We start from the raw sequence: 24147 nt of genomic DNA, 5'->3' as shown, positions 1-24147 counted from the left end.
CATTTATCATAGGATATTTCTCCTATAATTTATTTCGTAATTTGTTTTTATCAATTATATTAAGATAACGCCTTGAAAAATAATTCAAAGGTAGCAGTAAAAATAAGAACTATTAATTTAACACAATGTATTGCCTTATCAGTTTTACAGGTTCTTATCTTCTTTAAAATATAATTAATGAATAAATTTTGATTTTAATCTGAAAAAAATTACATTAAACTTTTAAAGAAAGATGTCATTGTTTAATACTAGCAACTAATAATACATTTAGTCTTTTTTCTTTTAAGAACCAAATAATGGCACGTGGACTAATTTCTTTAAAAATAATATAATAAATAAATAAATAAAATTTACACCAATAGCACATAACTATGAAGGTTCAAGAGATTTTTACTGAATAACATGAAAATTTCCTATAAATGTATTACCGTTATATATCAGAACACAAAGGAAACACGGTTTACTAACAAAGTAGAAAGATTTTTCCCCCTCTCGACTCAAAAAGTCAATAAATCAAATAAATCTGTTTTTTAGATCAAGTTCCTTATATCCTTAAAACAGAAATATATGGGAGTTTTCAATTTGAATACTTCATAAACTAACTGTGCTGGACGGCACTGAAGTACATCAAAAATAACATCTGATTCTTTTTAAGAAAACATTTTCCATTACTATTTAATGTAGACTAAAATTAAGGGTTTTATTTCAACTAACTTTCGTTTAATATGAAAGAACAGGGAAGTAACAATTGTTCTATAAGCTAAACAAATAAAATATCGGAGAAAAAAAGCTTCAAAAACTGTTGCACTGCTTGAATAAGATATTTGGCTGTAGGATCTATCCTTCAGATATTTATCGCTGCCTTGATTAGCTCTGGTTATTAAAACTGGGACATTGGAATTCAGAATCGGAAGATTCAAAAAGTAAAATCAAAATGATTCGGATCAAGTACAACGAAGGATTTTAGTCTTGATAAAGTGTGTAAATCACTCAATAGTTCCTTAATATTAATTAGTGTTTCTTGGATAGGAGTACAGCGGCTCTTAATTACATCTGTTGGGAGCACACCTAAGGGACTAAACATTTTTTACTACGGACTGTATCCATTGATTAATTGAGTACTGAGTGAAAAAGGGCGCCACTCGAAATTAGAATCAGTATTTTCGAAAATAGTGGAACAAGTGAGTTATTTCGCCAAAGGATCAATTATTTAGTATAAAAAAGTGGCACGAAATCTTTAAAAAGGTAATTGAACTTAGAAAGGTAATTGTACTGAGAAAAGTACAATAAATCAAAGAACGTTCATAAAAAGAGAACAGTCAGTAACAATGGAAGAAGGATATTTGGTTACCTATTACAAATGGAAGAATTTGAACTGATTGTGCAGATTGTACAAAACTTGAATTTATAAAAAAAAAACCTAACAAAAATTGATCGCGCACTTCATAAAAATTAATTTAAGTGTAAAAACATTTCAAAATGTAAAAAAGGGAATGGCAGAATACTATATTTTTCCATCTTTATTCTGTAAAAGTGAACTGCACTAATTAGATTATGCATTAAAAATATGTATAACAGACATAACAGTTGAAAAATATTTCAGGCAGTCTTTTCAAATACCGTACTTATTGATTGACATGGAAGTGCAATAATAAAATATAACTAACACAATAAATTTATGAGTAATTAACAAGTCTTTAAAGTGTCAAATGTAGTGCAAAATATTAAATAAATTATATCTTTCTTAATACTATTTCCATCGAGAAAAAAAAAAAAAACAATCAAATTTTTACACTTTTTTTTCATATCGAATTCGGAAGAAGTTTTCATTTTTGTTAAACCTGTAGAAACTAACAATTATAAATTTTCTATACAAAATATGAACACACAAATCACGGCAGTTATGTTTTCCAAAATGCATAAATAACGACAAATTCTTTGCATCTATGAATTGATAAAACTGGTAACTTCAACTCTTATTTAATGACCAACAGATCATAATGTTATCAATATTTACAGTATACTTTTTTATTACGTGCCAATAGGTTACACTTAAATAACCCATTTCTATATATGTAAAAACAAAATAAACATGGTGTAAACAAATGATCATTACAATTAAAAAATTAATTCAAAACAATAAATAAATAGAAAATATTTTAATCATAGTTATCAGTTAACATCTTATAGGTAACATCAACATTATTTGAAAATATTTTTTTGTTCTTTAATTTAACATACAATATATATATTTATATAGACAATTTATAACATATTTGTTGACTCTTCCTTTATCATCTTAATTGAAAAAAAAAAACCGGTCACAAGGTTTCAAGCAGATTAGATTGAAATTAGTATTATAAAAAGGCAGTGAGTATTACTTAATTAAACAATGGGTTATGCAAAAGCTAGGGATTTTACAATAAATTTTTTTTCTTATAATTTTACCAACTGAGTGCTTTAAAGACAGAGAAAAATTCAATCCGAAATTTAAGTAGGTTATCCAATCCTTGAAAGATCAAATTTATTAACAATTAATTATAATTAATACAATTAATTATCCAAAAAGTCCAGCTTAAAATTACCATTCCAGACTTTAATTTTTTCAATTTTATTTTACTTTTTTATTGTCTCAATAAACAACAAATTAGTAATGTAAACTATAGATTGGTAATTGTTCCTTAAAAGACCGTTTAAACTGGTACAATCGATTGAATCCGGTGATGTAGTAGTAGACCAGTGGTTCTCAAGGAGGACCTCATGGCTTTTAGAGGAGGTCACAGAAAATCAAATAATATAGGACCGTGAGGAAACACCAAAAAATAAAAAAAATATTACAATCCATATAAAAATAAAAGACTACTTCTCAGCAGTTCCATTCAGAGAAGAATTTAAATCAAATCGAGCTCGAAGATTTTCACATGTGTAGAATTCACACTTCCACGTAAAAAAAAATTAATAGATAAGTGAATTAATGAATATAAAACGATTTCATCAACTTTATCATTCATTATTACTACACTGATTCCGCTGCATAACAGATTTCTACCCTACTAATACAATTATCTTTAAAAGAATGCTACCTGACATAAATTTACATCTTTTATCATTATTATATTGTTTTTTCAACAAAATCGAAACACTCACGTTTGCTTTAATCAAAGACTATTACATCCCAGTGAAATTTTATCCCTTAAGTGCAGAAAAAAAGGCATAAGTTTATCTAAATAAATGGATATTCTTAGTAAAATTTATAACTTACTAAATACGATTAGAAAAGTGATTTTAACTTGATTAAAAAATATATCACTGGATTGCAAAAGTAAAACTAACTTGTTTTCCTTTTCAAAAATAGAAACTTTTATCATAATTAATTATATTAACTGTAATTTTATTTTTTACCTTCATAAATGTTAATTTATAATTTATTAAAATAAATTCTAATTTTTGGCTTAATTATGTCTTCTTTATGAATGCAAATACTCGTGTATCGTCAGAATTCTGTGGATCATTATGATTTTGAGTGTTGTCTAAATATTTCGTTTACGAAACATAACTAAAAGGAATTTGTACATATACCTCTGAGAATAATATTGACTAAATAGTAATAATACTACTATTGAGTAGAATATATTTTGAGCCATGGGATACTAAAAAGGATAGCACAATAGGCTGGGAGTACCTATGATTCAAATTGATTGATGATTAGAGTTCTCACTGTTACAAGTCTATAACCAACCTTTTTTGGATTAGCTGGAGACATAAGAGAATTGTACGATTGGAGTCATAAAAGCTGACTCTGGATGATTGTATAACCATCTGATTCGTAGTATCTCAAGAAGATCGAGTAAACCCCAATATCTTCAAGAAATTAAGTCCCTAGAATGTAGAGCTTGGAGTTGTTTAAGAAAACTTTGCAAAACTTGGAGTTATATTGATAAAGTAGATGAGATCTTCAGGGAGCATTCAACGCATATGGAAATCGCGAAGATTGCTTTTATTGACACCCGGAACTAATTTTAGAGCATTCCCTGCCTACAGTTAATGTTTTCTAGGTACACAATAAAACCTATGTTGTAACTCTTGAGAAAAAGGAAAATCTAGGGGAATAGAGTTGGATTCAAAACCAGTATATCCGCGTGGGAATCCAGTTCACCAACCGTTGAGCTAGGGTATTCTAATCGATTAGGGTTTTGTATTAAGTAGGTCAGAGGTCCACTCGTTACCTAGGTCCTTAGCCTTGGCGCACCCTTCTCGAATAATAATCTTCTTTAAATTTATTTCTTTATATTTTGTGATTTCTGTATTATTTTAATTAAGGCGTGCCAAAACATGAGTTCTTTGGAACCAGTATTTTTCAATAATCTGCCGAACTTCGCACAATGTTCTCTCGTTACTGAATACACGTCCATCACGATACAGCGGCCAGAAAATCTTCGAGCAAAGAGCTAGACTAGGAATTTCTAATGGGAATCTATTGCACTAACCAATGAGCTAAAATACCCTTATTTCATTATACGTTATATCTTAAAAGTCCTACCTATACATAATTTTTGGCTTCTTTTACCTAACAAATTGGAAATTATGCTCACATTCGAGCTAACGCTCTAAAAACTTATACTTGTAATTTATTTATGTAACCTTAAGTTTCAGCTTAATGAAGCGATGTGTGGTAAGCTCCGAATAAAACATACGATGATATGTAAATTCAAGGTTATGCTACACATAGCAGAAGGTATACAAATTAAAAGTATTAGGTTATTTATTTTACTATTTGTGTTTGATAGACTTGGGACGCGGCAGCCTATTTAACTAGCCTCTCCTTTAACATAGCAACTACTAAGCATATTATTATTTACATATTAAATTCATTTTTATATTCATTTTTATTGAGGTGTATGCAACAGTCGGAACACTTCCAACTGAAAAATATGAATGAAACTACTTATTTCTAAGGAAAGAACAGAAATACTTAGTCAAAAATCAAGTATGCTTAAGGTATATTTCTGTTCCAACTCAAATAACGCAGAAGATGATTAAGAACATTGAAATTTTAATTATTAAGTCTCTAAATCTCCTATAATGAACTTATTACATCTCTTGAGATAAATAAATCACCGGAAACCTTAATGGACGGGAAGAATGGAACAATGTGCTCTCTTTCTTATAATGTAAAAGTGAAAACTTAGGGTCTTAGAATGAAAGTTTAAGTAAAAATTCTTGATTGTTTCTTGGTGGAATATTGTACTCGGATAACAGTCTTATAGTTTTATTTAAGTAATGCATTGAGACAATCTTTTATTGACGTATTCTAACTTTAACTCTCTTCTTTCTTTTTAATATTACGAAATATAAATACAGAATAAATGCAGATTTCTTTCCTTTTTATTTTTATTTATTTATTTACTTTTTCTACGTCGGATTGAATATTTTCTGCTTCAAACTTTATTGCCAATAATTATGAAATATAATATATATATATATATATATATATATATATATATATATATATATATATGTATAGCACTGAAAGTTTAAGTTACATAAATTGTCTTTAACTTACAGATTATGCTGCAAGTAAGTTTTTTATCTGTTTTGGTGTGCTATCGTCATTAAGATGTTTTGTTGTATACCTAAAACAATAAAGAAACGTTACTCTATATTTAATAACGTAAATTAAAACAATTTTTAACAGTACTTCCTACACACAATGACAAGCTATAAAGGTAAACAGCCAAATACCTAAGTGCATTAAGAAGTGGTTCAGATTTAACAGGTGGTTGTTCTTTAAGCAACCTGACACACCCTTTTACATCAAGATTGGAAGACTTTGTGAATGCTCCTTGCGGATGTACATGATCATAAAGTATAACTAGACCAACCATTACTCGCAGAACAAGTAATTCAGTCTCTTCATGTTCAAACTGGCTTACAAGACTTCTGCGAACAGAAAAAACTAAATTATGAATTTCAAAGTAGGCGTCATTGTTAGAGTGATATTTATTTACAACCAAAAAAAAAAAAAAATTTAAGACGATTTAATTCTAAGAATTTTTGCTATCAATTGCGAACCCTTATTTTATCTTTACAATGATACTGAATCATCGGAGAAAAGGGAGAGAGAGAGGTAATTTGACAGTTACACAATCCGCAACTCTTAAAGAAACTGTAGCACATTAACCTAACATTAAACCACAGGCTTGCCAAAGTATGAGGTAAGGGGTATTTGGCAATCAATTTTAAATTATTAACAAGTAATCCCCCAACTTATTTAAATTTAAAATCTCCTAGAAAAAAAAAATCTAAAAACTAAAGTGGACAGATAATTCTAACTCAAAATAAAATTGTAAATCAATTTAGTTTTCTACTTCAATATATGGTTTGTTAGTTGCATGTAATAAACGTGGAAATAAATCTATGTTAACGCCTTTCAAACAATCTGGAGAATAATTTTAAGTAATTGTTTCGAATTTTGAAACTCAATCTTCACCGAACACAAATTCTTGAAACACAATTCATCAACAAATGAGAAAGGACAAGTTCTCAAATTTATTAAATTGACCGCTTATTTTTCTTTTGCTTGGTGAATTCAAAGAGGCCTACAATTTAGAAAAAAAAAAAAAAAAAACTTCAAGAAATAAACGTGAAGGAAGTGAAAAACCTCCTAATTGAAACTTTTTAAGGCGGTCTCATCACAGCTTCAGTTCTTAAAGCACGGAAAAAACAAAAGGACAAGGTTTTTGAGCGAATCCCATTGCATCTTTGCCAAACTACCAGTTTAGGAATGCTCGGATTGCCCTTTGGATTAGCTAGTGCACAATCCAGAGGACAGCGTCAAAGAACTAACCACATGATCACATGTCTTTCTAGACTTAGAAGAAGAATCCGATAACACTTCTTATTAGGCATCAGGATGGAATTCCCAGAGGGGACTTTATAGCACAATTAATAACAATAATAAGGGGAGTTACGAGGAAACGAAATAATAAGGATATGTGGGTGACAGCCCAATAGATAATAGGTACTATCCTAGCTAGCTCTTGAGCCATTGTATAAGTAAAAAAAAAAAGTGTAGTACTCTCTAATGACCGTAGATGTCGATCGCCAAAGAATAAAAATAAAAAAAAGGTAAGGGATTAGCTCTGTGGTTAGGGTATTCCAACGCGCAGATCCCGGATTTGAATCCAGCTGCTGGCCCTAAGATTTTCTCTATTGACGCGCCGAAAAAATTATCTTTTTTTTGTTTTTTTTTTAAATTTAAGGTGCGTCAATTACTGGGGTCATTGGCGCCCGGAGCTTTTTTTCAGTGCCCTGCTGGTCTCTCGGTCAGTGTTCTCTCGTTACAAACTATACATTCCATCACCGGATAGTGAGCTGTCTAATAATTTTTTAAATTAACTAATAGCAAATAAATTTTTTACTAGGTTTCAGACTTTATGTTCTATTAAAGAAAGAATAAAGCTTTAGCTATGCTTAGAATAAATGTACAAACACACTTCAAATTTAAAATAAATATCTAAAGTATACTTACGGACTTTCTAACATCCTAAGACAGACTTTTGCCATTGTGGCAAGTGTTTCCGTAGTATTTTCAACAGGAATGTCATTGTTCTGAAGTTTAGAAAATAAATTATTATAGCTTCATAATTAATATCTTTAGGATAATGATTAATTTACTGACCTGTTGTACAAAATTAGCTGTAGCTTCGGTCAACACTCTCAACATAGGTGTAGCGTGGGCATAGAAAAGTGACATTCTATTAGCTAAATCTGAAGATACTTCTTCACTACCACCACAACAGCTTAACAAAGGATCTTGCTGCCTACCAACTCTTTCACCCGTTGTTCCGCAATCGCTGGACCATAATCTTTGGCGGCGGTTCATAGTTCGACGATAATATGAAAAATCATTTTGAATAGCCGGCGTTTTCATCTAAACACAGTTTCAACAATTGGTAGTATTTTAAAGTCTTAAAATTGTACTTGTTCCAAGTATTACGCATTGAGTAAAAGAAGCGAATTATTTTGCTACTTTATTTTTTTATTATTTACTTTCTACGTGTTAATTGTTACGCGGTAATTTTTGTGAAAAGTAATTTTCCTTTAATTTTTATTTTATGAAAAATTAGCAAATATCAATCTAATTTATTACTTATCTCAAAGATTAGGTTCATCAATTTAAAATCAGTAGGACGTCGTTACACTTAAATATTTCTAAAGTCACTTCAAATGGGAGAGTTTTTATGTTCAGAAAAAAAAAAAATTCGTACGCTATTTAAAATTGAAATAATAAAATGGCTAGTACACTGCTGATTCACCACGTCGGTATGGTAAATTAGTTCAATGAACTACCTAGAATACTAACTTCTTGCTTATTAATTCTTATTCACAAGCTATTATCATAGTTGGGTTATTTCCAACTTTGACACATAATGCAAATTAATATAAATGTACTCCCACTATTTCACGGAAGCATCACTGCTTCTTTATTCTACTAAAAAGTTAACACTTTTCTCCGTTTCTTATGAAAGACATAATTACATGAAATTACTTTATAATTTCTCACAATAATAATGTTAAAGAAATGTTTAAAATTACTCTTAAACAAATCTCTTAAACAATTATAACTATCATTGCAGAATTTAGATTTATAATTTTATGTACAAAATTCTAATAACTTAAACAATAATCATTTCGGGTATTTGGACTATTACCTTATATTCATCAAATTTAAGCACAAACTCCAAAATTTCAGCAAATTGTTTCACTAGAGCCTGCTGTTGTTCTAAATGTTGGGCGGGACTCATGGCCCCTGAACACAATTCTCCTAGTAATTTGGGAACTATTCGTTCTGTAAATAAAACAAAAAGATATTTCCTTACTTTCTACAATACAAAAATTTTCTTACTTTTTTTCATATTTGTATGAGAAGAGATTCTTATTTGCTTTAGTTTTCTTGTTACGGATATTATGTAAAGCCACGTTCTTTAAATTGGTTCTGCCCAACTTCAATTTATTGTGAATCCCTTAAGTACTCTTAGTGAGAAACTAGAGAACTTTGAGGTGTTGAAGAGAGAGACAAGTGTTAGGTATTACTAGTCCCTGAAACTAACCCATCCGTTCCCTACTGCCCTCCCCAAATATTCTAATGTAAGTTCCCCCAGATTCTAGGTACGGTGTATTCCTCTCTAACATCTAGAAAAACCCAGCATCTTCAATCTTCAGCAAGCATGAGGACTTACCATCCTGGCCATGTCCTCAATGCTTTCTAAACCTTCTAATGACGTTCCCTAGATCAACCTTTTGATTGAAGTCCTAGAAATTATGAGAGACGGTCAGATAGAATCTCTCTCATGTTACACGCAACCCTCTTCGCAAAGCCTCCCCGTACATTCTAAATTTGGCCCGAAATTAAAAGCAGAGAGTGTTTTAAGAATATATCTCAATTCCATCTTGTTAATCGTAATGTGAGCTATCTATTCTTAGGCATTGTGGTACTGGGTTCGATTCCCGGTCTTGGCCTTGGATTTTATTTAATGGTTAAATGAGAAATAGTAAAGTACGTTTGCTAGTCGCCTCCGTCCACGACACCTAGTAAATGGTAGTTGGACGTTAAGCCCCGCCTGAAAAAGTAGACGATTACTTTACTTTACTTCTATTCTTCGGCGCAGATCAAATGACGCTTTGTACAAGGCTAGAGAAATGCGGGAACCAGCAGTCTGGTATACGTCCCACAAGATGTCCTGAGTAAGACTCCTTTTGCCACCTCTAATCTAGATGGAAAGGTGTGTGATTGAGAATTTTCGTAATTGAGAGTTGAGAGGAATTACGTTAATCCCGTCTATGAGGTAAGTCTATGTTGACCTACTCCCTGAACAGTTATCCGAGGATGCACTACGAGAAGGTAGATTTTGCTGCCCGAGTATGTTTAAACAAATTAAAATATAAAACATAATACACAAGTTGTATATCGCATTACTAAGTTCAATATGATAGTTCTATTATTAAAAAATATAAAAAGCCAAAAACTGAAAGGAAAAGTACCAACCCAGCTGAATTGAAAAAAGATAAAAGTTCTTTAATTTTTCGACAAGAGGAAGCACTATATTCCAAGCTTTTGTTTGCGATTGTTCGGTTGGAGTAGTAATTGCTTCTCGAATTTCCCTTCCCGCTCCTTTATAAAGTCCTAACTCATTAAGTATACTTTCTGAGCATTCTAAAACTTTTTCTACTTCATCGAAAACTTCTCTCTCACATTCCGTTGGCTCTGCATCTAAAAATACCAAAAATCAACTAATAAATGATACATACTGGGAGGTAACACTATAAGAATAGATTCTTTGAGGTAAGTCAAATTTTTCATTTGATGCCAACCCCATCGAAGAAACTAGAATGTTTGGGAATAGCACCTCTATCTCCGAACCAAAGGCCGCTGAGAGGAAACGTCTCTTGGAAACCCAATAATTAGTACTTTACTAACTCAAACCGCTTTTGTGTGTGGATTGCTTTTCTCCAAAGTCAAACAGCTTGATTTTCATCCTTCCTAGCAACCATAATACTCAATAAAAACTGGTAAGCTCCTAATTTGAAGCAAAATAGATACTGCCAAAAATTTATTTATGATGTTCTTGAGACATAAAAAAAACTTTACTCTGGAGGTTCAAAAAGTTATATGAAACTATTTTGCAGAAAACTTTCGTTTGCTTAAAAAAATAAAAACAAGGGTTTTTATGATCATTGAAAATTATTGTTTTTATTTCTAGCTAACAACTCCATTTAGAAAAAAAGAACCATTTTAAAAACAGAATCAATTCCTTAAGCACCGCTGAGAACGCTGCTATGTTATAGTTTCTAAAAATTTCTTTAAAAATTAAAAAAAAATAAATATAAATGTTGACTTTGTTCAATGCTGAAACCATTCTCAACCAAACTACGCTTTAAAACTTCAAAAACTGTCCAGGTAAAAGGAAACAACTCGTCTTGAAATTATATATTCCATGGCCTCATTGGGGTTTCTTGAACAGAATTTAGAGAATTACTTCATCATTAACAGTATCACAAAAATCAGAACTCTACGTCGTGTTCGACTTTCTAAAAAGATCGCTAAATAAAATTAGAATTTAATTTTTATTCATTTTACGACCTTAAACTGCATTCTTTCAACAAATCCGGTTGCAATAAGGGACTATTTTGTCTTAAGTAGCCTCCCTTTAATGGTAACATTTCTATAATTCTGTGAAGGAATCTTTCCGAGTAGATTACCTTGAAATACATATATCCCAAAAATACACTTCAAAACTTAAAACTTGACATGCCTCAAAGAAACTAAAGTATTCGACTGTTATTATTCTACTTTTAATTTTGCACAAACCTCCATTTGTATATGTAAGACATTACTAAAATAAATAAAAAGTAAGTTAAATATTTTTATTTAATTATATTTTTCTAATAAATTAAAATGTTATGCCTAACCTCATTTTTTCCTTACTTACTTTCGAAATCCAGAAATACATCATATTTCTGGGGTGTGCAGCAGTTTGATTCATCCCTTGACAGTAAACTGAGAAGTTTACCCATTTTAAGGTAATAAAAAAAAAATGAAAAAACTATAAATGTGAAATTTCACATGTTACGTTTCGCTGATTGAACAGGCTCTTCTTGGGAGCTTATAAAACTAAACTAACATAAACCACATCATAGACACAAAAGACAGGAAAAGGCACTTGACTTAATAGAAACAATTATCTCCGAACACAACCTGTTATCACGGATAGTTGATACACTAAATAGAAACATAGGTCATTTATATGTATTTGGTGGCACCGAATTAAAACGTACTGCATTAACAGTATTTACACAATTATCTAAAACAAAAGCAACATTATTTGTTTAATATTAAACATCAACAATTGTACTGACACTGATCGTGCTTAGTGTAACCCGTAAACGAATACTTCACCTTATCAGGTAACTAAGAGTCAACCACCATAACAACCTTTAGTGGTGACGATATCACGCCAGCCACCATAGTTAGTTAATTCGTTCTGAAGTTTATTGAAAAGGTTCATCACGTGTAAAATAGTCACTGAAATTATACCCACACGATGTGGTGTAGTATAAAAATAAAAACTGTAGTGTATTTTAAAAGGCACTTAAGTTAAATATATATCTATCGTATAATCGTGATTGTTAAACAAACTTTTAAAATTAGGGATGATAAATTTATGAATTTGGTAAATATTTAATGTAAGAGAAAATGAAACTGGAACACTTACGAATTACTTCCTACTTATGATATCTTTTTCACATTTTTTTACATTAATTTTTTGCCTGGATTCCCAACTTTTTCCCCAGTAATATCCAAATGGAATTCATTATTGTGTGTTCATTGTTACATAGAAATATACCAATGTATATTTAAAAAAAATTGTGACATAGTACAGTACTTCAGAGAAAATGTGAAACTATCGCGTCTCCTAGAACTGCCCTACTATTACTATCCTAAAAATTGTTATAAATTGTACTATAACACGAATGCATATGGTGTACAAGTTAAAAGAAAATCGCACCTCACTTATTTTCTAGCAAATCACCAAAAAGTGAACAAAAAACCACTCAGTAAAATTTGGTTTTCCTGTTGAAGGATTTTCATACGCTTCCCTGAATTAAGGCCTGAAGGAGCAAACTTCTAACTTGAAGAAAAAGTAAAAAAACGTATCCATTTAATTCTAACATTAGAAATATTACTTATTAAAACTGCTCGAAGAAATGGACTTCTACAATTCGATTTTACCTTTCCGTACGTTTATATTAATAATAATTATTAAGTAACCTCTGATAATATACAGATAATTATTTCCTTCCATTATCGTCCGACTGAGCCTTCCTTCTGCAAATACTTGATCGGTAATAGCGATGTAATTAAATATTACCTCAGTATTAAGAGATAAAGTAAGCAAAGGTGCCAGCAGGATTCAAGTATCTGTTACCTGGAGTGTATGCAGAATACGATGCAGTGACATAAATATATGTATGGCGATAGATGCTTGGGAAGTTAAAAGTTTCAATTCTTCAGGCTTGTATCGTTGAGCATCTGCTGGTGTCATTCAAGTACTATTCGAGCAGAACAGTAGATGGTTCCCAGTTAATCTTTCTCGAGCGCATGATAAACGCATAGGCAAATCGATGAGTGTTCTCAACTAAACTTTATGACTGAGATTACCCGAAAACGGATTTAATCACACACACAAATGCAAATTGTAACTCAGAATAAAAAATTTGCATTTGCTGTATTCCAACGAGGAGATCCCAGTTCGCATCCAGCTGCTGGCCATTCGATTTTTTTCTTCGCAGAAGCTTCTTAAAGCTCACTTCGCGGTGATGGCCAGTTTTGTCTGTAACAAGAGAGAAGCCGGCAATGCACTGAAAAGATCTGGGCGCTTGTAACCTTAGAAGTTGACTCGCCTTACAAAAAAAAAAGTAGTGAATTTTGTGTTCTGTATTTCATTAGGCCATTGAAAATTGATATATGAAAACAAACCAAAAATCGTTCAATTCATCCTCATTCCGACTTTCTTCGAACACGGATTATACGGAAGTTGAAAGTTCGTTAATATCTTAATGAAATGGAAGTAAGATAATGAAAAAGGAAATAATCATAAATGGTTTACACAACTAATAAACCCTTAAATCTTTCCAAGAATTAAAATTAAAAATCTACTTTAAATATAATTTATTGTCGTAACAGTAAAAATAATCATTATTCTTACAAATTTGGTGCTTAGTTATAGACAATTTTGTCGTCTTATAACCGTACTGCATTAAATATATTTACATTGTGTACATCTACTAAACGCTTAACGTAGGTAAAGACTGATTTTCTTTTAATTCTAATGATACAGCACAGCATAATATGTTACATAATTTATCTATGACTGCAACATCGTTAGGAGAATTGAACAGTAGCAAAACTCAAAATGCCAAATCTCCGAAGACGAAAACATAAAAATAAATTTAAAAAATACATTCTCCTTGTTTTTTTAAAGAGAATCAGTTGTCATTGCTTCAAAAAAATTGTAGGAATTATACATATTTCACAGTATGTCAAGTTATTCTCGACAAAAGGCAGTGATGGCTAGAATATCTGGAACAATAAAAAAGATGCTTACAAACTAAATAAACATAAGATATTTTTACACAACAACTTTTTTAGGTAAAAAAACTACCTTTCATTTCGTTGTTGGTTTTGGAAATATTTAAAATCGTATTCTCTACTTCAGCTACTGTTGATTCATCTCCATATTTCAGACTACACAATGCTACTTCAAGCTGAAAATACCTGATACTTTGTGAAAACGAGAAGAACAGAAAATATTTTCCTGAAAACTTAAAATTTATCCCTAGGTGGGATTTAAATTAAAAATGAAAACACATTTCATAAATAAACAAAAAATGTAGAGGTTTTACATTTTTTCAATAATCTATATTTTGTTTTAGTCACGTCTTTTTTTGACCTCAGGATTACAAATGTTAGCGTGTATATAATAAATTTGTTTGATTAACGTTTCCCAACATAAAATACCAGTTTTGATTTCCTTGGCTTAGGTCAAAAATTTTAAACGATAAAGAAAGAAACCTAAGATAAATGTTTACAGTGAAATGTTTTGTTCTGTTATGTCTAGCCTTATGTCTTATATAAATGTAAACATTTTTATCAAATATGAAAATCTGTCCTTGTTAAGAACTGTTTTCAAAACTGACAATGGATCCGAAACCTCTTTTTATCATTCATTTTCGTTATTTTATAGCTTTTGGAATAAATAGCTTTGCAAACATCCAAGTAAACTTAATGTCACAACAAGCAGTAATAATGTTTTTGTTTTAATTCTCTAATACTAGTTTATGCCTTATCAATTGTTAAAGAGGTATTTTTTCCATTTTTTAAAAAAGGATACAATGCAGCGTAATAACTTTTTGAATTTTCTGCAAATTCTATTAATTGCCAGATTGGAGGTACCACTGTCCCTTTACAAGAAAACTGTAAAACCAGCTCATTTTTCACACATTTACTCACAACATCATGTTTTCGAAATAATTCTCGATTTAAAGTAGCCAAAACATTTCTGTTAAACAAATAATAATTAGTAAACAATATAACCATTAATTTCAAAAATAACGAAAAAAGGAAAAAGAACTCACTGAAAATTACGAAACTGTAACATTTCCTGTTCGATACCCACAATTATCTTCTCAAGCAGTTTCCTTTCAAAATCTGGAAACTTTTTTAATAACATTTCATCGCTCCATTTTTTTCTGCAAACAAACATAAAATAAAATAAAACAGGACTATTTTCTTTTTAATTTAAGGAGCGTTAACATCTGAGGCCATTGCTAGGTTCTTTTTTCAGAACACTGCCGGCCTTCGGGCAATGTTCCTTCGTCACAGACAATATTATTAAGGGATTATACATATTAAGGGAAGGGATTAGCTATGCGGTTAGCATACTGGACTCCCACGCGGAGGTCCCGGGTACGAATTCAGCTGCTGACCCTTAGATTTTCTCTTTACAGCTCACTGTCCGGTGATGGACAGTTTTGTCTGTAACGAGAGAACACTGTCCGGAGGCCGGCAATGCACTGAAAATTTTTTTTTGTCTCTTTATTTCTTTTGTATTTATTACATAGAAACTTCAACTAGCCGTTTCGACGAGCAATGTATATGTCATCGCCAGCACTTCATATTTGTAATTCAAATCTCATTAATTTTCAGATTTTCTGTTTCAATTTTTACATTTTGCTTTATTTATGGTAGTTATGGTACACTTTTATGTACGGATTAACAAAACAAAGAACAAAATCAAGAGGGCACGTGGTTTCAGTAATCTAATATTGAACAATTGAGGGATATCTTGTACCAATTAATAGAGCGATGTACCCTACTTCTTATTTGTACGGCACTACAAAACAGTATGGCGTGTTTTCGTACTAACTTCCGAATTTAAGATTTCATCGTAAATTCACCTTTCAGAACATCTTGTCCAGAAAAGAGTGTTTTTTGTTTTAATTGGTCTATGTGAAAGTCGAAATTTACTATCAGAATTTATGTGATCAGCGTAATCAAAAATGAAAAATTGCCGAAACAGACGAATGGGGACGTCAGAAATGCAAATTGAAATGAAGCAGACGAACTTCTTATCAACTTAATGTAAATATTTAGAACTCAATACGTAATAAAAATTCAAAAGTTTGAAAGATACGGCGATTGAAAGTGTATAATGAATAGACTTTAATTTTCTTGCGATTTTCGAAAAAGATTCGAAACTAGGATATAACGTTCTGTAAGAATAAAGCTATGTATGGTAAACAATGTACAGGAGTGTATAAGGATACCTAGGATATAGTAGTATTAGTGCATATAAAGGCAAACAGCTCTTAAGCTCTCTAATTGACCCTAGAGGATAGTTTGGGGGATTACTCTTACATAGTCTATAGCATTCTAACAAATGTATAAATAGAAGTGACGATTCAAAAATTTTAAAAAAAGTCTACCAGTATTCAAAAGTAAGTGACCCAATGAATACAGTCATAAATAATAGCAGCATTATAAAGTAATAAATGAACTGATAGAACTTTTGTGTATATTCAGTTAATAATTGTTAATTGTAATTTTAGTTGCACAATAAACTAGTTTCAAATAAATTAGTCTAAAATATAATTTTTAGAGTTATTATCAAATTCGAAACTTCAGATCTTTTCGAGACCTAAACTTGGTTTGAACATTTAAACAGAAAACATAATCGTAGCTGTTCTAGGGGAGCTATGGTATCGTAAACGCTATAAATGTACATTTTTTCAGTGTAATGTATTACCTGATGACAAGCAACGTTTAAACTCAAATTTTGAGTTTTAAGAAATTGTCTTAAAGAGAATGTCGGGTTGAATATTCACAAAAAAATTCTACTTAGGAGTTTGAATGAATATTTTTGCTAGAAATTATACAAAAGTAATCGAAATCAAAACATTCCACTACATTGTTTTCAATTAATTTGAAATCTGACTCATATCGAAATCAGTTTGAATAATATACACGTAAAAAATTTCTATTCGTCCTACAGATATTATCTAGGAAATAATATAATTAAATAACTAATTAAAATAATAGTAATTACGTAAAATCTTTTTTTGAACTACCTTTTAATAAATCTGTACTGGTAGGTTTGGTTTTTAAATGCTTTCAAAAAAGGAAGCCCCTCTTGAACGCTCTGATTCCACTTATTGACATGCTGTGGTAAGTAATCAAAAAAATTGATAAGAGCTTTTTCTAAATTGTCCATAACTAAAATTGTATACAAAACAGGCCCTAAACAATTAAACACGCAATTTTTTTGTAATCAAATTACGATCGGATTCCAGGATTATTGATATTGTAAGCATATTTTTTTTTAATCAATAATCAATTTATTAATAAAAAAAAAATGGTCATTTCGGCTTTGCAGTTGCGTATATTATATTAAAAGTACAAATTACACTTTGTCCAATTCATTTAAAGTTTCAGATATCCGATCAGCAAAAACTAATTTATTGTAACGTTCTTATTATCTCACTTATAATCATATTTAAAATGAAGCATAATGAACAGTATTTACACAACTGAGGTTACAAGTTATAAGCTGTATTTTATGCAATAAAAAGATAACTGTGAGATCTTCTAAAAATTAATTTTAATATCAAAAATCTTGGAGTTTACTCTGAAAGAAAAGAATTTATGATTCACTCAAATTAGTAATCAATAAAGTCGTTAGTTTTGCTAGTACACTGCTTGATTGACTTTTGCTTGGCTTCTCATCAGATTCTAGGAATATCTGAAAATCCACAAACCTCATCACAACTTTTACGTTTTATAATTAACTACAACCTACAACCAGTATAACAAACAAGATATAACCTTTTTGTAACCCTACCGAAACCGCACTGTTAGAGAAGCAAATGATCACTTTTGCGAGGGAAATTTTTATAAAAATTAGAAGGAAAAGTCTTCCAAAAAATAATGTTTGTTCCTTGTTAGGAAATAAAAAGGAAAATTAACTCAGAAATTATTTCGGGTGTTTGGTTCGAGAAGTAAATGCATTACTTAGTATTTTAAAAAATCCTTTAATTTAGGGTACACCAAATTAATTTCAATGAGATTATTTCTGAGGATATGTTTACACAATAATTAAGGCAACAATCTACTTAAACTATAAAATAAACGTAATTAATTGAAAGCCTTTGAAAACTATTTACGCTTATGCTGGCTCTGTGAAGGTGTGTGTGAAGTAGTGATGGGCTATTTGAGCGGACTCGTTCCATTGGAACGAGTCCGATGGTGGAACGAGTTGATTCAAATCCCTATTTTTAAAAAAAGTGATTCCGCCCCGCCCCAAAAAATTTAGGCAAATAAAAATGAAAATGAGGCAGCAGAAGGTTTGGAACGATTAAACATAAGAACAAATGTCACGCAATTTATTATATTATTATATCATTAAATGTTAGCTTTCCCAGTTAATAACAAAACTATATTTCTTTAACACACATTGAGTACTATCCCTAATTTCCAATTGCTCTGATAAATATAAAATTAACAACGTAATACAAATATTAACACAAAAATAGGCTAGTCAAATATAAATTAAAGCAATGCAGTTTTGTCATTATCTAGCTTGACCACTAGAAGACTGGAGTTAACTTACTTCAAGAGTATTCAAGGTAGAGAAACGGAAATGGGTAGGAAATTATTCCATAAAAATTCTAACCCTTCAAAATTATAATTACTCATAATATTTATTTACTAAGAATTGAATATCAAGCTTTTAAAATATTATCTTATTGTTTTACAAAAAGAAAAAGCTGTGTGCTTAATCTTAAACTTAGCGCTGGACACTTACTCTCATCTTCATTGGCGTAAGTTTGAACGTGTACATGTCAGCTAGACGGTCAAAGTAAAACTGGGCCAAAATTTAGTATTACCTAACTGGTTTACTTAGTGTAGTATCCCTCCCACTCTATCACCTATTTCACAAACATTCATCGATTAAAAATATTTTTTAGTTAAATATTCGTTTCATTGGAATACAAAAAACATTATAACGCTTTCTTAAGATGATTTGAATTTTTAAAATTTGTTTTTGTCCATTACTCTTATAAAAAACGAAGAATTTCAAATAAAATATAATATACAAACACAGAATGATCTAGTGTGCAGGTGGAGTCAGTCGTAGTTACCATGACAACGGAACCGTTAAACGACTCCGGCCCAGCTCTAGCATTTTCATTGGTTAAATCCACTGGAGTTGGTGGAGTCGAATCCGGAGTGATTTAAATCCTTTTGAAACCGGACTCGTTCCATTTTTTGGTTCACTGAATCTAGCCAATAGAAATTGCTGGAGCTGGAACCGGAGTTGTTTAACGGTTCCATTGCTATGGTAACGAGGACTGACTCCACCTGCACACTAGATCATTGTGTTTGTATATTATATTTTATTTGAAATTCTTCGTATTTTATAAGAGTAATGGACAAAAACAAATTTTAAAAATTAAAATCATCTTAAGAAAGCGTTATAATGTTTTTTGTATTCAAATAAAACGAATATTTAACTAAAAATGATTTCCAATCGATGAATGTTTGTGAAATTGGTGATAGAGTGGGAGGGATACTGCAGTAAGTAAACCAATTAGGTAATACTAAATTTTGGCTCAGTGTTACTTTGACTGTCTCACGGTCATGTACACGGTTAAACTTACCCAATGAAGATAAGAATAAGAGTGTCCAGCGCTATGTTAAAGATTAAGCACACAGCTTTTTCTTTTCGTAAGATAATGAGATAATATTTTTAAAGCTTGATATACAAGTCCTAGTAAATAAATATTTCTTTATTTATGAGTAATTATCATTTTGCTTGAAGGGTTAGATTTTTTTTTATGGGAATAATTTCCTACCCATTTCCGTTTCTCTATCTTGGATCCTCTTGAAGCACATTAACTCCAGTCTTCCAGTGGTCAAGCTAGATAATGACTAAACAGCATTGCTTTAATTTTTATAATTGACTAGTCTATTTTTATGTTAATTTTTGTGTTACGTTGTTAATTTTATATTTATCAGTGCAATTGGAAATTAGGGATAGTACTCAATGTGTGTTAAAGAAATATAGTTTTGTTATTAACTGGGAAAGCTAACATTTAATGATATTTTTTAATAAATTGCGTGACAATGTTACTAATGCATAGGGTAAGTACAGAGACCGGAATCGGTGAACGAGTTGTTGGAATCGATTCCAACCCTGGAACTGATTCAAATCCAACGAGTCCAAAGACGGACTCGTTCTGCCCATCACTAGTGTGAAGTAGTGATGGGCTATTTGAGCGGACTCGTTCCATTGGAACGAGTCCGATGGTGGAACGAGTTGATTCAAATCCCTATTTTTAAAAAAAGTGATTCCGCCCCGCCCCAAAAAATTTAGGCAAATAAAAATGAAAATGAGGCAGCAGAAGGTTTGGAACGATTAAACATAAGAACAAATGTCACGCAATTTATTATATTATTATATCATTAAATGTTAGCTTTCCCAGTTAATAACAAAACTATATTTCTTTAACACACATTGAGTACTATCCCTAATTTCCAATTGCTCTGATAAATATAAAATTAACAACGTAATACAAATATTAACACAAAAATAGGCTAGTCAAATATAAATTAAAGCAATGCAGTTTTGTCATTATCTAGCTTGACCACTAGAAGACTGGAGTTAACTTACTTCAAGAGTATTCAAGGTAGAGAAACGGAAATGGGTAGGAAATTATTCCATAAAAATTCTAACCCTTCAAAATTATAATTACTCATAATATTTATTAACTAAGAATTGAATATCAAGCTTTTAAAATATTATCTTATTGTTTTACAAAAAGAAAAAGCTGTGTGCTTAATCTTAAACTTAGCGCTGGACACTCTTACTCTCATCTTCATTGGCGTAAGCTTGAACGTGTACATGTCAGCTAGACGGTCAAAGTAAAACTGGGCCAAAATTTAGTATTACCTAACTGGTTTACTTAGTGTAGTATCCCTCCCACTCTATCACCTATTTCACAAACATTCATCGATTGAAAATATTTTTTAGTTAAATATTCGTTTCATTGGAATACAAAAAACATTATAACGCTTTCTTAAGATGATTTGAATTTTTAAAATTTGTTTTTGTCCATTACTCTTATAAAATACGAAGAATTTCAAATAAAATATAATATACAAACACAGAATGATCTAGTGTTCAGGTGGAGTCAGTCGTAGTTACCATGACAACGGAACCGTTAAACGACTCCGGCCCAGCTCTAGCATTTTCATTGGTTAAATCCACTGGAGTTGGTGGAGTCGAATCCGGAGTGATTTAAATCCTTTTGAAACCGGACTCGTTCCATTTTTTCGTTCACTGAATCTAGCCAATAGAAATTGCTGGAGCTGGAACCGGAGTTGTTTAACGGTTCCATTGCTATGGTAACGAGGACTGACTCCACCTGCATACTAGATCATTGTGTTTGTATATTATATTTTATTTGAAATTCTTCGTATTATATAAGAGTAATGGACAAAAACAAATTTTAAAAATTAAAATCATCTTAAGAAAGCGTTATAATGTTTTTTGTATTCAAATAAAACGAATATTTAACTAAAAATGATTTCCAATCGATGAATGTTTGTGAAATTGGTGATAGAGTGGGAGGGATACTGCAGTAAGTAAACCAATTAGGTAATACTAAATTTTGGCTCAGTGTTACTTTGACTGTCTCACGGTCATGTACACGGTTAAACTTACCCAATGAAGATAAGAATAAGAGTGTCCAGCGCTATGTTAAAGATTAAGCACACAGCTTTTTCTTTTCGTAAGATAATATTTTTAAAGCTTGATATACAAGTCCTAGTAAATAAATATTTATTTATGAGTAATTATCATTTTGCTTGAAGGGTTAGAATTTTTTTTATGGGAATAATTTCCTACCCATTTCCGTTTCTCTACCTTGGATCCTCTTGAAGCACGTTAACTCCAGTCTTCCAGTGGTCAAGCTAGATAATGACTAAACAGCATTGCTTTAATTTTTATAATTGACTAGTCTATTTTTATGTTAATTTTTGTGTTACGTTGTTAATTTTATATTTATCAGTGCAATTGGAAATTAGGGATAGTACTCAATGTGTGTTAAAGAAATATAGTTTTGTTATTAACTGGGAAAGCTAACATTTAATGATATTTTTTAATAAATTGCGTGACATTTTTACTAATGCATAGGGTAAGTACAGAGACCGGAATCGGTGAACGAGTTGTTGGAATCGATTCCAACCCTGGAACTGATTCAAATCCAACGAGTCCAAAGACGGACTCGTTCTGCCCATCACTAGTGTGAAGTAGTGATGGGCTATTTGAGCGGACTCGTTCCATTGGAACGAGTCCGATGGTGGAACGAGTTGATTCAAATCCCTATTTTTAAAAAAAGTGATTCCGCCCCGCCCCAAAAAATTTAGGCAAATAAAAATGAAAATGAGGCAGCAGAAGGTTTGGAACGATTAAACATAAGAACAAATGTCACGCAATTTATTATATTATTATATCATTAAATGTTAGCTTTCCCAGTTATAACAAAACTATATTTCTTTAACACACATTGAGTACTATCCCTAATTTCCAATTGCTCTGTTAAATATAAAATTAACAACGTAATACAAATATTAACACAAAAATAGGCTAGTCAAATATAAATTAAAGCAATGCAGTTTTGTCATTATCTAGCTTGACCACTAGAAGACTGGAGTTAACTTACTTCAAGAGTATTCAAGGTAGAGAAACGGAAATGGGTAGGAAATTATTCCATAAAAATTCTAACCCTTCAAAATTATAATTACTCATAATATTTATTAACTAAGAATTGAATATCAAGCTTTTAAAATATTATCTTATTGTTTTACAAAAAGAAAAAGCTGTGTGCTTAATCTTAAACTTAGCGCTGGACACTCTTACTCTCATCTTCATTGGCGTAAGCTTGAACGTGTACATGTCAGCTAGACGGTCAAAGTAAAACTGGGCCAAAATTTAGTATTACCTAACTGGTTTACTTAGTGTAGTATCCCTCCCACTCTATCACCTATTTCACAAACATTCATCGATTGAAAATATTTTTTAGTTAAATATTCGTTTCATTGGAATACAAAAAACATTATAACGCTTTCTTAAGATGATTTGAATTTTTAAAATTTGTTTTTGTCCATTACTCTTATAAAATACGAAGAATTTCAAATAAAATATAATATACAAACACAGAATGATCTAGTGTGCAGGTGGAGTCAGTCGTAGTTACCATGACAACGGAACCGTTAAACGACTCCGGCCCAGCTCTAGCATTTTCATTGGTTAAATCCACTGGAGTTGGTGGAGTCGAATCCGGAGTGATTTAAATCCTTTTGAAACCGGACTCGTTCCATTTTTTCGTTCACTGAATCTAGCCAATAGAAATTGCTGGAGCTGGAACCGGAGTTGTTTAACGGTTCCATTGCTATGGTAACGAGGACTGACTCCACCTGCATACTAGATCATTGTGTTTGTATATTATATTTTATTTGAAATTCTTCGTATTATTTAAGAGTAATGGACAAAAACAAATTTTAAAAATTAAAATCATCTTAAGAAAGCGTTATAATGTTTTTTGTATTCAAATAAAACGAATATTTAACTAAAAATTATTTCCAATCGATGAATGTTTGTGAAATTGGTGATAGAGTGGGAGGGATACTGCAGTAAGTAAACCAATTAGGTAATACTAAATTTTGGCTCAGTGTTACTTTGACTGTCTCACGGTCATGTACACGGTTAAACTTACCCAATGAAGATAAGAATAAGAGTGTCCAGCGCTATGTTAAAGATTAAGCACACAGCTTTTTCTTTTCGTAAGATAATAAGATAATATTTTTAAAGCTTGATATACAAGTCCTAGTAAATAAATATTTCTTTATTTATGAGTAATTATCATTTTGCTTGAAGGGTTAGAATTTTTTTTATGGGAATAATTTCCTACCCATTTCCGTTTCTCTACCTTGGATCCTCTTGAAGCACGTTAACTCCAGTCTTC

At 31.1% G+C, this 24147-nt stretch overlaps 2 protein-coding genes and 1 long non-coding RNA gene across 3 annotated transcripts; 1 reads left to right on the top strand and 2 right to left on the bottom strand.

Moving 5' to 3' along the window:
• Window positions 1-110: 110 nt before the first annotated feature.
• Window positions 111-11981, bottom strand: LOC141460942 (CYFIP-related Rac1 interactor B). Its single transcript, XM_074141466.1, has 7 exons — window positions 11493-11981; window positions 10049-10273; window positions 8715-8851; window positions 7682-7933; window positions 7532-7611; window positions 5743-5940; window positions 111-5633 (listed from the first exon to the last, which is right to left on the bottom strand). Exons 1-7 carry the CDS (start codon window positions 11575-11577, stop codon window positions 5567-5569), a joined length of 1044 nt encoding a protein of 347 aa, XP_073997567.1. The 5' UTR covers window positions 11578-11981; the 3' UTR covers window positions 111-5566.
• A 223-nt stretch (window positions 11982-12204) lies between these two features.
• LOC141460960 (uncharacterized) lies at window positions 12205-16296 on the top strand. The gene is made up of 2 exons (XR_012462449.1): window positions 12205-12799; window positions 15770-16296. It is a non-coding gene; the product is annotated as an uncharacterized lncRNA (long non-coding RNA).
• Window positions 13716-18590, bottom strand: LOC141460949 (uncharacterized). Its single transcript, XM_074141477.1, has 5 exons — window positions 17191-18590; window positions 15199-15312; window positions 14955-15122; window positions 14226-14338; window positions 13716-14143 (listed from the first exon to the last, which is right to left on the bottom strand). The coding sequence occupies exons 1-5, from the start codon at window positions 17331-17333 to the stop codon at window positions 14109-14111; spliced, it is 573 nt and encodes a 190-aa protein (XP_073997578.1). The 5' UTR covers window positions 17334-18590; the 3' UTR covers window positions 13716-14108.
• Window positions 18591-24147: the final 5557 nt, after the last annotated feature.

The sequence above is a fragment of the Rhodnius prolixus genome, unplaced genomic scaffold (assembly GCF_049639745.1).
Source record: "Rhodnius prolixus isolate KJV_2025 unplaced genomic scaffold, Rpr scaffold_1, whole genome shotgun sequence".
Lineage (NCBI taxonomy): Eukaryota > Metazoa > Arthropoda > Insecta > Hemiptera > Reduviidae > Rhodnius > Rhodnius prolixus.
The sequence above is the reverse complement of the archived record's forward strand: the minus strand, read 5'-3'. Positions and strand labels throughout refer to the sequence as shown.

Excerpts from the sequence above, each read along its gene's own strand:
- LOC141460942 (XM_074141466.1), bottom strand. The coding sequence starts at position 11,577 with ATGGGTAAACTTCTCAGTTTACTGTCAAGGGATGAATCAAACTGCTGC. Across the intron at positions 7,934-8,714 it reads TTAAATTTGATGAATATAAG|ATGAAAACGCCGGCTATTCA; the intron begins GTAATAGTCCAA and ends AACTGTGTTTAG. Across the intron at positions 7,612-7,681 it reads CAGCTAATTTTGTACAACAG|AACAATGACATTCCTGTTGA; the intron begins GTCAGTAAATTA and ends TCTAAACTTCAG.
- LOC141460949 (XM_074141477.1), bottom strand. The coding sequence starts at position 17,333 with ATGGACAATTTAGAAAAAGCTCTTATCAATTTTTTTGATTACTTACCA. Across the intron at positions 14,339-14,954 it reads AAAAGTTATTACGCTGCATT|GTATTTTCAGCTTGAAGTAG; the intron begins GTATCCTTTTTT and ends ACAAAGTATCAG. Across the intron at positions 14,144-14,225 it reads AACCAACAACGAAATGAAAG|ATATTCTAGCCATCACTGCC; the intron begins GTAGTTTTTTTA and ends TTATTGTTCCAG.